Below are 16,391 nucleotides of genomic sequence, written 5' to 3'. Positions count from 1 at the left end.
AAAAAAATTATACAAAACAGGGACAAAGATTTATGGTCGCAAAGAGTTCTGGCAGCGTCTCTTCAATTTGGATTGCTGGCAACTCAGTTTGGCTTGGTCTTTTGGTTTCTGAAAGAACCATTTCAACTGCCAGGTCTGTCTTTCTCCTGCTCCCTCTTTGTAACCTTCTGCACATCTTCCATCAAGCAGGGAGTTCTGACAGTACCTGTGCACACTTTCCAGCTTTGGCAAATCCAAAAGGAGGCGATTTAGGTCACAGTTTGCTGTGGTCCTAGGAAGCTGCTGTCTCCATCTGGATAAATACTCTACTACAGCAGAGATGGAGAATCTCAGGTCCGGAGGCTAGAGGTGGCCCTCCAGTCCTTTTTGTCTGGTTTTTGGGACTCTCCCCAAACCCCCACCCCAGCCTCAGCCCACACCACGCACCAGCCCTGCTTTGCACCCTCCTTGTGTCTTTTTTTATCTATTTAATACTTCACTCATTTGTGTGTATGTGTTTTTAAAAAGTGAAAACATATCAAAAAGAAATAAAACAAAGATCCAGAAATATAAACCACAAAGCATCACAGTCTGGAAGGACAAAAGTATGAAGATACAGTACAGCTCCAAAGGGATAATAAAATATTAACTCATACAAATATTGTCTTTACAAAGAATAAAGATCTATAGAAATAAATGCATTATTCACTAGGGATGCGGGTGGCGCTGTGCTCTAAACCACTGAGCCTCTTGCTAATCAGAAGGTCGGCGGTTCAAATCCCCACAACAGGGTGAGCTCCCGTTGCTCTGTCCCAGCTCCTGCCAACCTAGCAGTTCAAAAGCATGCCAGTGCAAGTAGATAAATAGGTACCACTGCAGTGGGAAGGTAAACGGCATTTCCGTGCACTCTGGCTTCTGTCATGGTGTTCCGTTGCACAAGAAGTGGTTTAGTCATGCTGGCCACATGACCCGGAAAGCTGTCTGTAGACAAATGCCGGCTCCCTCGGCCTGAAAGCGAGATGAGTGCCACAACCCCATATTCGCCTTTGACTGAACTTAACACTCCAGGAGTCCTTTACTTTTACCTTGTTCACTTGGGAATTCCATCTTTATTGAGAATAAAGATTCCATAAGGTATTCGATGAGACACATGTTTGCATATGTAGGTGGTACTGACCATGTGCCTCAATGTTCATACAAGAAGTAAAATCCATCTTTTAGATACTTTTAGTTTATGAGATATCTGTTCATGGAGGGCAACTGGTGTGTTTCTCCTGGGCTCTAATGTGTCCTTGAACTCTGGTGATGGTTCTCGCTTGTGTGGACAGAGAGAGTTGTGAGAGTAAACTTGTTGCTTTGTCTACTTCTGCCTCTGGCATGTGTCACCCCTGGAGTTTGCCCAGAAGGGAAGGGGGACCTCAGGTTTCAAGAGGTGCCCCCCACTCCGTTGCTGCTGTAAGCTCTGAAATCTGTTTGATGACACCCACATCTTCTGCCGCTTCAGAGACATGCAAAATAAAAACGATGAAAAATGGTTTCTCTATCTGGGCGTCTTTGGCTCGGAACCTCTCCCTCTCCCTGCAAAACTAGACTAAGCAACTATCTTCGTAACTCCAAATATAGTCAACCGTTTGGAAGAAAAATTTTAGTCATAGCAAATGGAGACTCAACAAAACATAACCTCGCCTTTGCAGTGCCTACAACTCCTTTCTTATGCTCTTCACTTAGGCTTTATTTATGCTAGACACGTTCCCTTGTCCTGATCATGCTGCAGCAGCCCACAGCTCGAGGGCGCCACGAATGTATCAACTCATTTGTCAATGACTTGGTGGATATGAATAGACGTATTCTCATTTGTGATAACGTGGATCCTTGCTGTGGAGAGTTCACTTCTTCCCGACAAAATGACTCTGATGCTGCGTTTACTGTCTTCCATAAAACGTCTCATTCTCCTACCCCGTCAGAAGAACACCCTGTTGTAGGGCAGTGTAGGCAGGCCCCTTACTTTATGGGGGACAGTCCTCTTATATGAAGGAGTCCTCTAATTTGAATGGGAATCCCTGCTTTGGGGCCATTTAAAAGACCAAGTGGTTTCTAGATTCTTGGGGGACTCTCTATTGTAAGCAACAGCACTAAGTTTTTAAATCAAAAGGGGAAATGATATTATTGTTGGTTTTAACAGGCCTGACAATGACCTGTGAGCTTCTCTAGAACATAGGTCTTCAACCAGTGGGTTGGGACCCACAGGTGGGTCATGAGGCCCTCCTTGTTGGGTCATTACAAAGCTTTTTTTCACTCCAGCTAAGACTGACCATATCAAAGGAGCACTACATGCAGTGGCTGGGCTAGAACGAGGAGTTTGGCATAGTGGCTGAGTAAGCAGCAGCAATCAGCTCTATTCAGGGACTGTGAGAATTTCATGGAGTAGGACAACAGGAACTGGAACTCAGCCACTCTTTCTTTCCTGGCCACATCAAAGAAACAGCCAAAGTCTGAAACAGAAGCAAGGAGCTGATAGCTCATTGTCCCAACCAGGAGTTTCAAAGACAGCAACAGCTTGTGCCCTGAGTTCTCACTTTGCTGTACAAATTCTGTAGAAGTTGGAAAGCTTGCACCACTTTGAAGATACTGTAGGTGTCCTACCTGAAAGATAGTCAGCCTCACAGGATTCTGTGCATCATCTCCCCCATCTCTCTGTCAATCAGATTTTCCAAATCTCTGAGCACTTCTTCAAATGGTCTTGAGAGTGACAGGAGGATGAGTGTGTGTGAGTGGAGGATTGTGACTTTTGGACTGCCCCAATTAATGCTTTTAAATGAAAACATTTTGTTCCCCCTCATCTTTCTATCTCCCTACCTTCCTTCCACCTCTTTTTTCAATCTGACTTTCCAAATCTCTGAGCACCACTTCAGAAGATCTTGATGGTGACAGGTGGATTGTGGGGAGGGGGCAGTCAACTTTTTGGACCGTCTAGTTCAGCATCATCTATGATGAATGGCAGCAGCTCCAGGATTTTTTATGTGGGTCTTTTCCCTGCCCTACCAGGAGATGCTGGGAATTGAACCTGGGACCTTGTGCATGCAAAGCAGTTGCTCTGCCACTCAGCTACAGCCCTGAAAAGAGGCAAGAGGGGGAAAGTGCTATGAGAGAACGAGGGAGGGAGAAAAGGCAGTGCACTGATCCAGCTGCCGTCATTCAGCTCACTGGCGTTTGGCTCGGCACTTTTGCCCCATGAAAACAGGAGCTGGGAGCAAAAAACAAAGCCAACAAAGGGCCGGCCATTGCAGGCCTGGCCGAGGTGGGAAAGGGGCAGTCTGGATTGTATAGCTTTACTCATTCTGCTTTGGGGCAGAATTAGCTCCATGCTGAGTGGTTTTTAGCAAAGACAAATTTGGAGCAGGCAGCATAAAAACCGGCATGAAAAAAGGGAGCAAAGTGGAAATGGCAAGAGCAGCCGAGGCCCAGCTGGGGCCGCATTTCTTTCTGGGACCCTGCCCTTTCTCCTCAACAAAGTTGGCATGCCCAAGAGGTTGTGGGTATGTAGATAAGTGTATTTTCTCTGTCCCCCACCCCGCCGTCCCCCGCAAACTTTCTTTCTCCAAAGCCTCTGGCAATTCACAAGCACCAAGAAAAGAAAACCCCAAAAGGGAACTTCATTGACTGTGTGCCCCATCCCAGAGGAGATGGTGCCAGCCGTCCCAGAGGAGGTGGTGCCAGCCACAGCCAAGCTGGCCAAGGAACCCGAGAGAGAGGAAGAAAAGAAGGAAGAAAAATGGGGTTTAGAAAAAAGATGGGGGGGTGAAGCACAGCCAAAAAAGCGGAACCTTTGAAGAGAGGCAAATTGAGACGTTCAAAGGATAGGCGACAGGGAATTGTGGGGGGAGGACAAGGGGGAGGAAATGTCTCTGTCGCTCTGCTTTTTATTACTAAAATAATGTTTATGGGGGAAGGGAGGGAGGGGAGGTTTGGGGTTGGCCAAGAAAGGAGGGGAGTTTGGATCCTGACTTGGACAGGCTGTTTAATGCCAGGTGCCTGTGTTGCTTGTGGGTAGGGATTTTGTGAAATTCCATCAGAAACAGGAGCAGAAAATGCAACATTTCACATGTTCACCCAAGGACAGAAATGGAAACCACGCAAGTGAATACAAGCAATAGTGGTGGGATTTTATTTTTTTTAGTCCGCAAATGTTGCATAAATAATTAGATCATTTTCTACTTTGCTTTTGATACATTCCTTCCACCGAAATGCACTGACGTTAATGACATAAGTCATTTCGGCCATAGTGGATAGTGAATAGAGTAATGTAGGTTTTAGCAGAAGCTGAACTGCAGCAGAACAGAAGCAGCACTGGTTGCAACAAACATAGGATGGGACTGAAACCACTGCCTCCTTAACTCCCTCCTTGTGGGTAAGGCAGCAGGGCCCACATCAGGAAGGCTGCTGCTAAATTTTCCTTGCTCTTCTGGTGTCAAGGCAGAGAGGCGGGAAAGTGTTCCACAAGCTTGTTTTCCCAGATGAGCTCCAGCTTAGAAGCACTTAGCTATATGCATTGTGATGGACTGCCATTGTGGAACTTTATTCAGAGGTGATGTTGTCTATCAAAACACCAGAGCAACTGATGAACTATCCTTGCTATGGCAAGGGAATGAGCTGATGGCGAGGCTTTCAAATTATACTATTTTTAATGAAAGTTTAGTGCAGGAAGTCAAGAGAATGATTTAAAATCAAGCAAAAGCTGGGTACTTCTTTCATTTTCTTTGGCTCCTACTTCATGCCAACAGTTTAAGATTGTTTGCTTTTCTAACTAAAAACTAAGGGTGGTTTTCAAATAAGTAGACTAACTGAAATAAACGGAGCTAACTTAGTCATGTTTCATTGGGTCTACTCTGAAGAAAAACTTAGTTGAACATCACTCTAAAGGCTGCATTTCGGCGGGTTTTACAAGCTGGACTTCTAAATAATAATGTCTCCTTCAAATATCATTTGTTTGCTTGCTTGCTTGTTTATTTAATACTGTGTAGTCTCAATTACAAGGGCATTTGACCTAGCATGACTAGGGTCCAAAGCAGAAATTTCCTTTTACAGTGGTACCTTGGTTTGAATATGTCTTGGTTTGCATACGTTTTGGATAACAAACATGTCAAACCCAGAAGTGCGTGTCCCAGTTTGCAACCTTTCTTTGGATTACAACCCATTTTTGGGGGATTACGAACAAATTTTTTTGGGAGGCCCCATTGCTGCCTTGGGTTACAACCTGTTTTGGTTTACAAATGGACCTCTGGTACAGATTATGGTTGTAAACCAAGGTACCACTGTACTCCCAACCCCATGGGTGCTGAGGGAATGGGGAATGGTGGGTGGGGGGCTGGTGGGCAAGGAACATTGGCAACTGATGCAGCAATACAGAGAACTGTGGAAATGACTAGAAAGAATGAGAAACAGAAATTGATAATTTTGTCCATCCCTCACTATGATGTTGCTGCCGCCCTGCTGACTTCTTAGTTGTCATCCTAATTGTATTTCCCCCTTGTATTTTCCTGCAGACTGTGACTCCTACTGTAAACCAGCCAAAGGAAACTACAAAATTAACATGAAAAAGTACTGCAAGAAAGATTACGGTAAGGAGCAGCTCTCCTTTCTCTAATGCAAAAAGGTTTCTCAGAATGTAAAGGTCAAACCAGGAATTTCCTATCTGGGAACTTGCCCTACCTTCTGGTCAGTGGTTTCCAAATAAGTATTTAAGAAGCACCAGCTGCAGACTGTAAGATCTCTGGGTTCAGAAGTCCCAGGGGTGGAAGAAGGGAGGTGCGGTGGAGGCGGCACGCCCTGGGTGACATCCCTGAGGGGGGTGACATCGGCGCCCCACCCCCAGACACTCACTGCTGGCAGCACCCCCCTGGGATGCTCGCCACAGGCGGCGCCCCTGTGGGCAGCTAGCCCCCCCCCCCCACAGGTACACAGCATGTGTGTCTCTCCAGGTGCTGGAACAGTTAGCTCCAAGTCCTCCTGATACATGTTTAGATGAGATCAGGACCTCGATCTCTCGTCACTTTAGATGAGATCAGGACCTCAATCTCTCTCACCTAAATATAATAGAAGTAGCAAAGGGTCATTAATCAGATTGGAGCCACAGCACAACACTGTTTTCCCAAACAAACCCATGCCCTCAACACCCCACAGACAAAACAGACAAAAGAGACAGATAACCCTTCTTGCCTGATGCCATGTCCCTGATCCTATTCAGGGGGCCTACAGCTACTATTAAAATTTTAAATAAAATTTGCAGGAGATTCTGAGCACAATTTTTAGGCAGTATCTTGCACAGGTGGTAGCTGTTGCCCATTGGCAGTGGGAGGGTGGAAAGCAGGGAGGTCAACTGTAGGTGGCACCAGAGCCAACGACAGGCAGGCAGATCCAGATAATTCTTGTTTTCTCTCCATCCTCTTCCCTGCTGAGTTCTACAGCAGTAACAGTGAGACTAGAGAGGAGGAAGATGATGATAGGCAGTGCCATCTGATGGACTGGTTCTAAGCAGGAAGGCAGGCTAGCAGGTGGGGGGGTGGCTTAGGCAGATAGGCAGATAGCGGTTGGGCTATAATGGACTGGCTTCTACTGCCTTAAGTAGACCAGAAAGAGCCTAGATTATCATATGGAGTACTAATTTGGCTTCTGATTCGAGTCTTTGAACAAGCTGCTGATCAAACCTCTGTGATGGAGGTGGGGGCACTAATCACCAGATCACTGAAATCTGAAACCTTTTGCTTCATGAGGTCATTTTAACTAGATATGTTAGACTCCATCTGCGATTAGAATGGTATTATACCACTTTAAGCAATCATTATACCACTTTAAGCAATCATGACCCCCCCCCCCAACCTGGAAACTATAGATTGTTAAGCCTGCCGAGAGTTGTGTTATTCCACCACACAGAGCTAAATTCCCTGAGAAGAAGATTGGCTGTTAAGCTACTTTGGGAACTGTAGCTCTGTGAGGGGACTAGGGGTATCCTCACAGCTCACAGAACCCATAACAAACTACAGTTCTCAGAATTATTTTTGGGGAGCCATAACTTTTTAATGTCTGACTGTTTTGAATGTATCGTGCAAATGCGGACTATATCTCAAGCTCAGATATGGCCTTTGGGTGCTCAGAATGCTGAATTCAAAGGCCACCCAGCTCTTCCATTTCTCTTCCCTCCTCCCCATATATCCCTGCTGGCTCAAGCTGACTATGGTGGAAAGTCGTGGCAGAGGAGGGATGGTTGCTACAGCAACTCCAGGGCTCTGAGGATTGGGCCCTGGACATTAGCCACCTCCCAGTGGGATCTGCACTGAATTCAGTGGATCCAAACCTACCCATGCCCTGCTGTTTGTTACACAAGCAATATGACACGAGCGAAGTTGTTTTGCTGATTCCCGGTGATCAGATTCCAAACAGGGATTGACATAACAAGAGTGACATGGCAAAGATGACAAAAAAATTAGTACAGGACGGCTTCCCCATGTTTCCTGTGCTTGTTATACGCTCCTGGCTTCAGGGGCTGCTGATCTTGCCCTATTTCTCCACTTTGAAATTCTCTCTCTCTCTCTCTCTCTCTCTCTCTCTCTCTCTCTCTCTCACACACACACACACACACACACACACAAAACACAACTAGGAAAACTTGCTGGACCCTCTCCCCTTCTTGCCTAAACCCACAGTCACTCCCTGTCTGCCAAATATGTTAAAAAGTACCCTCTCTTCTTCGCAGTCCCCTTGTTTTGCAAGGTGTGTGGGGTGAGAGGGTTTGAATGGGATGGGATGTGTGTGAAGTTTGGACTCAGGACATCCTGACGGCAGGTTGTAAATCACCCTGACACAAGCACATTCACTCTTTGGAGCAGAGGGAGGATCCCTAAAAGAGGCTGTGGTTTGTGATTGATCTCCCACAGAAACTCCTTGGCTCAGACAGAAAAGATGTTTTTGGCAAGGTGGAAGGGAACGGGAAGATGGACGTGAGACGGGGTGGCAGCCGAGAAGTGTTTTGGCTTTTAAATGATATCTTCTGCAAAGGCAGTTAGCCTTGCAGATAATTGTGATCAGAGATCGTTTATTTAAATACATTAGTGTTCCCTGCTTTTCGGTCTATCAGGATCTACAAGGTATCAATATAAACAAAACATATGAATCCTATAATTTAAAAAAATCAATGCTGTAGCACAAAAAAAGTTAGTAACAACAGTAGTGTAGCATACCCTCCAACATTTCTCCAATGAATGTCCTATTCCATAATAATAATATCAACAGTAATAATATTTATACCCCACCCATCTGACTGGGTTGCTGCAGCCACTCTGGGCAGCTTCTAACCTGTATAAGACCAGAATAAAAAACTGAACATTAAAAAACTGCCCTATACACAGCTGCCTTTAGATGTCTTCTAAAGGTTGTATAGTACTTATCTCCTTGGCTCAGGGGTTGCATAACTCCATACCCTACAACATTTCTCCAGTGAAAATAGAGATGACCTAAGGAAAAGTGGGACATTCCAGGATGGCTTCTGTAAATCCGTGATTGTCCCTGGAAAATAGGGACGCTTGGAGGGTTGGGTGTAGAGACATGGAGATGATAACAGATGATCTACCGCCTTGAGAAGGTCACCCAAAGCTGCATTCCTTGACTCAGAGTTCAAATCTCAGAAACATGTAATGCTTGCCTCTGATATGACTATGAATAGAGTAAGAACAAGTTGCTGCGAATTGCAGGTTGCTGTGCTATTACATCGTTGACCACCTCTGTTTAAAGAAGTGCTTTAAGAAGCTGGTCAGTTCAAACCCTGTTTAAAGTTGAAGAGCCATCAGTAGGGTTTCCCATTGAGGCATCTTCTTGGGCACTGTGAGAACAAGAAGGTGGGCTAGGTGGACATTTCCTCTCACTCAGATCTTCTGCTGGTGGGACTCAGCTGAGTCTTTTGGCGAGCAATGAGATATCTGGATTTTACACACCTGTCTGACTTCAGTAGGAACAGAGTTGCATCTTTACTTGTGCCCCTATGCTGCTAAAAGCTTTGATTCGTTTAGAAACTAAACAAATAAAGAGATAACTGTGAGACAGTCAGGAAGGCTTCTCCAAATTATTGCAGTGGTCTGGCCAGGTTAGAAGGGACAAGGCAGGTAACCTTCAGGCAAGCTGGTCCTAGGCCATTAAGGGTTTATGCACTAGCAGTAAGACTTTCAACTTCACTTGGTAAAATATTGGCAGCAAGTGCAGCTTGTTCAGAAACAGCATAAGAAACTGATGCGTGGGGCATGACTATGAAATCTCATGATTGCTCAACAACTCTTTGTAAGTTTAATTATAATACATAGCTTCACATATTCAGCATCAGTTCCTTGCCACCTGTGGCCTCACTTTTTTCCCTTTCTTGCCCTGCAGTTGTCCAAGTCAACGTCTTAGACATGGAGACGGTGGCCAACTGGGCCAAGTTCACTGTCAACATCCTCTCGGTCTACAAGTGCAGAGACGAACGGGTGAAAAGGGGCGACAACTTCTTGTGGATCCACATGAAAGACCTGGCGTGCAAATGCCCCAAGATCCAAATCAGCAGGAAGTACTTGGTCATGGGAATCAGCGAAAACCCCACCGACCGGCCAGGACTAATGGCTGACAAGAACAGCTTGGTGATCCAGTGGAGGGATGCCTGGACTCGGCGGCTCAGGAAACTGCAGAGGCGGGAGAAAAAGGGGAAGTGCTTGAAACCATGATTGGTTTAGGCTCGTGTCTGTTAATACATGCCTCCCTTCTCTCTGGTCCCCTGTGCACTGCACCCAGCAGACTGTTCCTAGAGACTCTGTACATATACATATCATGTGAATGGATGGACTCGCCTGTGTATAGTGTATATTTTGGCAATGATTCCTTGGGGGTGGGGGTTGCGTGCATGGGTCCTTTTTTTAAAAAAAAGTTTATTAAGAGTAACACAGTAATGACAAACCTTTAACAAGGAGCGAAGTGAAGGAGAAGGCTGGTGAACTGAAGAGATTTTCGAAGAAGACAGCTCAGAATGTCTCTGAGCAGGAGCAAAATCCCCACCCTGTTTTTCTTTTTTTAAAAACAAAACAAAACAATGACAGTGTTTCTCTGATCCTGCCAAATTCCAGAGGGGCAACCACAGGAGCTGTCATTTACTGGGAAGGGGCGAGGTGGTGGGGAGGTCAGGATGGCACATGTGCACCGACAGAGCCAATCTGGTGTTCCCAACTGCACACCCACAAAACGTTGACCTTACTGCCATGTTATGCTTCCTGCTTCCGGAAAGTGATGCCCCTTCCCACTAATCACTCCTAGGTAGTCATATTAAGTCTGTTAACAGTAATATCTCTCTCTCTCTCTCTCTCTCTCTCTAACACACACGCACACACATACACAGGCCACATTCACAACATACATTTAAAGCACTACCATGCCACTTTAAACAGCCATGGCTTCCCCCCAAGAAATCTTGGAGCTGTAGTTTGTTGTGGGTGCTGAGTATCGTTAGGAGGCCTCTGTCCCCCTGCCAAGTGCTGCAATTCCCTAAGTTTCCTGTGAAAAGGGATTGCCTGCTAAACCACTCTGGAAATGTAGCTCTGTGAGAGAACTAGATGTCTCCTAACAACTCCCAGCACCCTTAGAAACTACAGCTCCCATAATTCTTGGGGGGGGGGAGAGACATAATGATTTAAAGTAGTATCATAGTGCTTTAAAGGTATGTTGTGAATGTACCCCACCCCCACAGAAAACCCACCTTGGGACACCTTAAACAGATCTGTGGTAGGATTGTGGCAGGAACTCAGAGGTGCCTGAGGTGGTGTTATCAGTTTGGAATGGCTTCCAAAAAAGCTGCACCCTGTTCACAGAGGCAGAAAATGGGGTGTTTCCTCAAACATTCTCCCGGGGGGTTGGGATTCACCAATAGTCTTTTTTGGAGCGGGGTTCCTTCTTTTGTTCTGCAAGCAGCAAAAGCATCAAGAGCAGAGCTTCTGGTACCCCCTCATAATGCCCCGGATGGTCTCATTGTCCCAGGGTTTTGTGGTTTGGGGCAACAGTGGGGGAAATGGAGGCCCTCATGAAATAGCGACAGAGAATTCTAATCAAAATGGCCCTCCGTTGGGAGAGACGGGCAAAAATGAAGATGGTCTGCTGAGAAGTATTGCCTCGTTGCTCTCTCTGTCTCTCTGACACACATACACCGATAAATGTTCCTTTGCTTAATTAATCAGATAAGTTTTAATTGAGCCATCAATTCAATCTGCACAAAATTGCTTACGAGAAAAGCAATTGTCCTAAATAAACTTTCTTCAGAGATCAAGGGTGGGGAACCTCTTTCAACCTGAGGGCAGGCTTCAGACCTGGCCAAGACTCCAAATGGACAAGGTCAGAGGCTAAGTGGGTGGGACTTAAAAGTTAAAAATAAAGTGAAGCTGAAATATTGAATACAGGTGGTGCCCATGTGTCACAGTGGGTTTCCTTTTTAGAACAGACCTTTCTCATTCGTTCTCACGTGAAGAAATGTAAGGTAGCATTTTCTATCTGCAGGGTTTAGCACTGTTTTTACAAGTGATATAGGCACCTTTTCAGATGCTCAACGTATTTTCAGTTGATTCATGTCTCTAACGCAGCCTTACCTGGTTGCCTGCATGTGGCTGGACTACAACTCTCATCATTCCAGACCAGTGACTATGTTGGCTGGGACTGTTAAGCATTGAAGTAAAGAAGAAGAATCTGGAGAGCAGTAGGTTGAGGGAAGACTGATTTAAGCTGTCAGATGACTAAGATTAAGGCTGAACCCAGAGTTCTCAATGGAGAAATTTCAGTTTGAATTTGGGAAGGCTGGGAGGGGCATGGGGACAAGTGCTCACCCCATTCCACATCTCCACAGGGAGCAGCTGTGACAGTCATTGGTCATTGAAAAAAGCAGTAATGGGAAGATCTCCATTTTGTGCCCTTTTGGATCCCTCCTCCAATACCCATAATGCACCTTACTACAATTTTGCTATCTACTGTTAGAACAGAGAAAATAGGTTGTAAGCATGGGGCAAATGTGTCAGAGACTCTACCTTTTGCCTTCCACCAACTTTGGGCTTCACTGTGGACCACCACTGCCACCCCTTATACCTCTGTGTCTCTGTGTGGGTATCTCTTGTGTATGTGCTTGTATTTTCCACCTGATGTATTGGTCTCTGGTCCATAAACACTTAAAGCCACAATAAGTCTGCTAGTCTTTAAAGTGAAACAAGACTCCTTCCCGTTTTTGTGCTCTGGTTTTCCCTCAGGGTTGCATCGAGTGCTAGTCCTAATCAGAGTAGACCCATTGAAATCATTAGACACGGCTAACTTAGGCTCATTCACTTTACTGGTTCTCTGAGTACAGTGGTACCTCAGGTTACATACGCTTCAGGTTACATATGCTTCAGATTACAGACTCTGCTAACCCAGAAATAGTGCTTCAGGTTAAGAACTTTGCTTCAGGATGAGAACAGAAATCGTGCTCCGGCGTCGCGGTGGGAGCAGGAGGCCCCATTAGCTAAAGTGGTGCTTCAGGTTAAGAACAGTTTCAGGTTAAGTACAGCCCTCCGGAACGAATTAAGTACTTAACCTGAGGTACCACTGTAGAACTTAGTTGGAGGCCATCCTAACATGCAAATTGTGAGGTGGGCTGATGCTCATCTCCCAAGCTCACCTTGCTGCCTCCTGGCCTTCAGGACTGCCAGTTGGCGTCGTTCTTTTACTGGGAACCTGAGCTGCCTGCCCTTGTAAAGTTTGCATTTCTTGGTGGTCAGCGCCACCCCAAGACATTTGCCACCTGAAGCAAACAACAAGGTGGTGGACCCTCCTTAACATACAGAAGCTGTTTGAACTAGCAGCTGAGCCTTATTTTGACACTGACAGTGGGACAGTGTCTTCCTGAGAGGAGCAGGCTGGCTTAGGGGACACAGGGCAGGTTGTACTTCAACACCTTGCCGCCACCCTCTGCCCCTCCCCCCCCCAGCACCCAGCACCTAATATGACTTGACTAAGCTCTGCCTAATTGTAGAGCTGGCCTTGTTGGTTGAGGTACCACTTGGGGGTAACATGGCAGCCTCAACAAAACCTTCTATTTTTTTAGCTCTTCTGCGTGTCAAGGAATGTCCACATCTTGTATCTAACTGCCATATAAATTTGGATGGGTTGAAAAACATGTAAGCTGCATGGCTCATTCCCACCAAATACTGAACAGAAGATAGACCTACCCACAGAGATGCACACAAACCATAGCTGTCAACTTTTCCCTTTTCTTGCAAGGAATCCTATTCTGAATAAGGGAATTTCCCTTTAAAAAGGGGGAAAGTTGACAGCTATGACACAAACAAGCTAAGGATCTTTTAATGAATGTTCGTATCTCACTAGATGCTTAACTCATCTCCTCTGATTAGACAGTAAACTTCTCATACTGTGACTAACAAATTGCCAGCCACTCCTATACTTGCAAGCTGTTTGTGATATCAGAAGCCCTAAAGAATGTCTAAGGCATTATGTCTGTCATTGACTTGCTTGAACAATCTCATATCTGCCTTCTGGATTCCATTGGCTCAATGGTTCTGATGTCACCGAAGGCTTTTCCTGAAGTGTCGCCATGACTGCCTACTGGTTGCCATTGGCTCAGCTTTTCTGACATCACAGAAAGTGGACTGCCTGGGGTGTCATGGCTGCCATTGGCCCAGTTGCTCCAATGTCACAGAGGGTTTGCACACTTAGGTCCAAACATTTAACTGCTTATGAAAAGTGGGGGAAATAGTGACATATGAACTCTGGAGCCCAGAGACACTTAAACCAAACAGTGTATCACATGTATAGCAATGGCTTTCAATTCTTAAAGCCAGCCTTATCATTGTTTTTAGTACTTTGGTTTAAAAACAGCTGCTATTTAAAGTCACCAACAGATCACTGCAGAGGGTTTGTAGGTACACAAGGTTATCCTGCCATCTGTTTGGTGCAAAGAATGATGATTTCATCCGCTTGAACAAGTGCATGATGAGATGATGAGCACCTTGGCTCAGTGCCAATGTTAATTCTTTTTAGCAGCAGTTTCAAAAGCCATCTGGCTGCCGTTTCAGCATAGTCTAAGCACTTTCATTGTTGTTTTGCCCACATGACTTGCAAGGCAGGTCCAGCCAGGGTACATAAGGCCACAACATTGTCATGTCTGGTCTGCCCAAGCTTTTTCCTTGAAGAGCATATCTCCTCATTTCCCATCTGAACTGACTGAAGCACCTTAGGCCACCATTTTGTCAGCTGCAGGGGCACGTGGAGGTTCAGGGAGACAGCATCCAAATCTTAGAGGGCCCAAATGTCAACACCTCCATTTGGTGTGTGGGAATTTTTAAAAACTGCTTTCATACACATTTTTGAAGAAACATCAAGCCAAGCAGCTGCAGATACCACCACCTTAATTTTCCTAGAATGCCTCTGGGCCTCAACATACAGTCTAGAGGCATTCTAAAGAAATTAAGATGGTGGTAGCTTGTCTACCCCCTGGTAGGTTTAATGAGCAGACACCACACCAGATCAGTTATGTGGTCTCCACCAAGGTGGTTCTTGTTCATAGCCCTCTCACACCTGTTGCCAAGTCCCCTGGTTAGTGGGAATAATTTCAGTGACATCCTCCTTCATATTTTCATCTTGCTCATACTTGTAGCTCAGTCAGCCAGCTTCCCCTGCTTGGAAGGATATCCTTTCACAATTGTGAAAGAACCTCCTGAGATTGAAAGCCCACCCTACGCAGCAAAAAAAAACCACTGCTGCTACTCACCCCCATGCCAGATTGGATAATTTTTTTATGATCCGTAAAGCATCGCTGTTTGAAGAACCATAAATGCTACTTCTCATGAGATGTTGTTGATGTTCACTTGCTTATGATAATGTGTGTTTCAGGCACAATTTCCTCTTTGCAATGCATGAAAGCAAAAAGGATAGCTTACCCTTCTTCACTTTAAATGTACAGAAGCAATATACCTATGAATACTCAATACTCAGCAGAACGAACAACTAGGGGAGGAGGATTTCCTTTACGTCAAGACACATTGGCTTGCTCTCTGTTGTAAAGAGAATGTTGGAGTAGGTCTAGGATGATGCTGGACTCAAACTCCCATCAGCCCCAGCTAGCTTAGCCACTGGTCTGGAATGGTGGGAGTTGTAGTCCCAAATATCTGGAGAGCCACCTCTAGACAAGATTAAAATTGTGGTTGACTCCAGCAGGAGTATGCTTACCATGCCAATGAGAAATGGAACAAAGAGTAATAGATCAACTGTGGCATACAGCAGGGGTGGACTTTGGTAATATGGTGCCCTGAGCCAAGATAAAATTTGTCATGCCCCCTAAATATTTCTTATTTGCATCCCCTCAGCTTGGTAACCTCCCATACCACCCTAAATCCAGCGCTGTATATAGACTGTAGATCTAAGAAGCATACTGTTAAAGGCAAATAAGTGGGTACCCTAGTAGAGATAAAATAGTAAGGCTATTTATTTCAAAGCTTTGGTTTCAGCCTTCCTTGGTAACCCAGCTAGGTTTTCAAATGAGCAGTGGATGCTAAGGTGACAGTCTTAAGAACACAGTCAGGATGGGAAAAGTCTTATTAAGAAGGGTAGCTTATATGAGAGGGTTTTTTTGTTTTAAGGAAATAATTAAATGTCAGCTTTCAAATTAAGTTAAAGTGCAATCCTGAACCTGTCTACTCAGAAGGAAGTCCCATTGGGTTCAAGGAATCTTACTCCCAGGAAGATTGCATATAGGATTACAGCCTTAGTGTGTTAAGTCTATAGATCCAGAAGTATGGATGCTTTTGGAATCCGATAACTAAGGAGTCACCCAATCAAATGTGCAGATTTTACATTTCCCCAAATATTGTCACACAGTCCTTGGCTCAAATCCTGCTCCCATCCCACAAGCATTTTAAAATGTAGATTTTGAGGTAAATTTAACATTTTGAAATGTGTATTTTGAGAGCAAATACATTCAAAAATATTTACAATTTTAAACACAAACTTTTGTAAGTTTTTTTTAAAAAATGTTGCAGATTAATGCAAATAACAGGATCAAAAGTCCTTGTGGAAATGGCACATGTGAAAATGGCATGGACTGAGTGTAGTAGACTAATTCCTCTATCCCTGCCCAGAGGTTTTCCCTCTCTTCAAATACCTCCAGATTTGTTGGTTGTTCAGAGGGACATTTTTCCAAGTCAACGAGGTGGCAGCCATCAAAATTGAAATATTTTGAAATAGATTGTTGGAGCTTCTTTGTCAAGGATTATTTCTTTGTGGGTACTAAATCATCTACAAAGCCCTATTGTTCCAGCATACCAGATGTCACACCCAGAATGTTTGCATTCAGTATACAGTGGTACCTCGGGTTA

The 16,391-nt window shown here is 45.0% G+C and overlaps 1 protein-coding gene and 1 long non-coding RNA gene across 2 annotated transcripts in view; one reads left to right on the top strand and one right to left on the bottom strand.

Moving 5' to 3' along the window:
- NTN3 (netrin 3) overlaps positions 1-12,209 on the top strand; it is a 121,146-nt gene extending 108,937 nt beyond the window's left edge. The window contains exons 6-7 of the mRNA XM_081888011.1: positions 5,523-5,597; positions 9,394-12,209. Of these exons, the coding sequence (XP_081744137.1) occupies positions 5,523-5,597; positions 9,394-9,722 (404 nt within the window). The 3' untranslated portion in view covers positions 9,723-12,209. The remainder of the gene's footprint in view (positions 1-5,522; positions 5,598-9,393) is intronic.
- Positions 10,661-15,861, bottom strand: LOC309356577. Its single transcript, XR_014162859.1, has 2 exons — positions 12,605-15,861; positions 10,661-12,360 (listed from the first exon to the last, which is right to left on the bottom strand). It is a non-coding gene; the product is annotated as an uncharacterized lncRNA (long non-coding RNA).
- Positions 15,862-16,391: the final 530 nt, after the last annotated feature.

Source organism: Podarcis melisellensis, assembly GCF_964234715.1.
Source record: "Podarcis melisellensis genome assembly, chromosome: 14".
NCBI lineage: Eukaryota > Metazoa > Chordata > Lepidosauria > Squamata > Lacertidae > Podarcis > Podarcis melisellensis.
The sequence above is the reverse complement of the archived record's forward strand: the minus strand, read 5'-3'. Positions and strand labels throughout refer to the sequence as shown.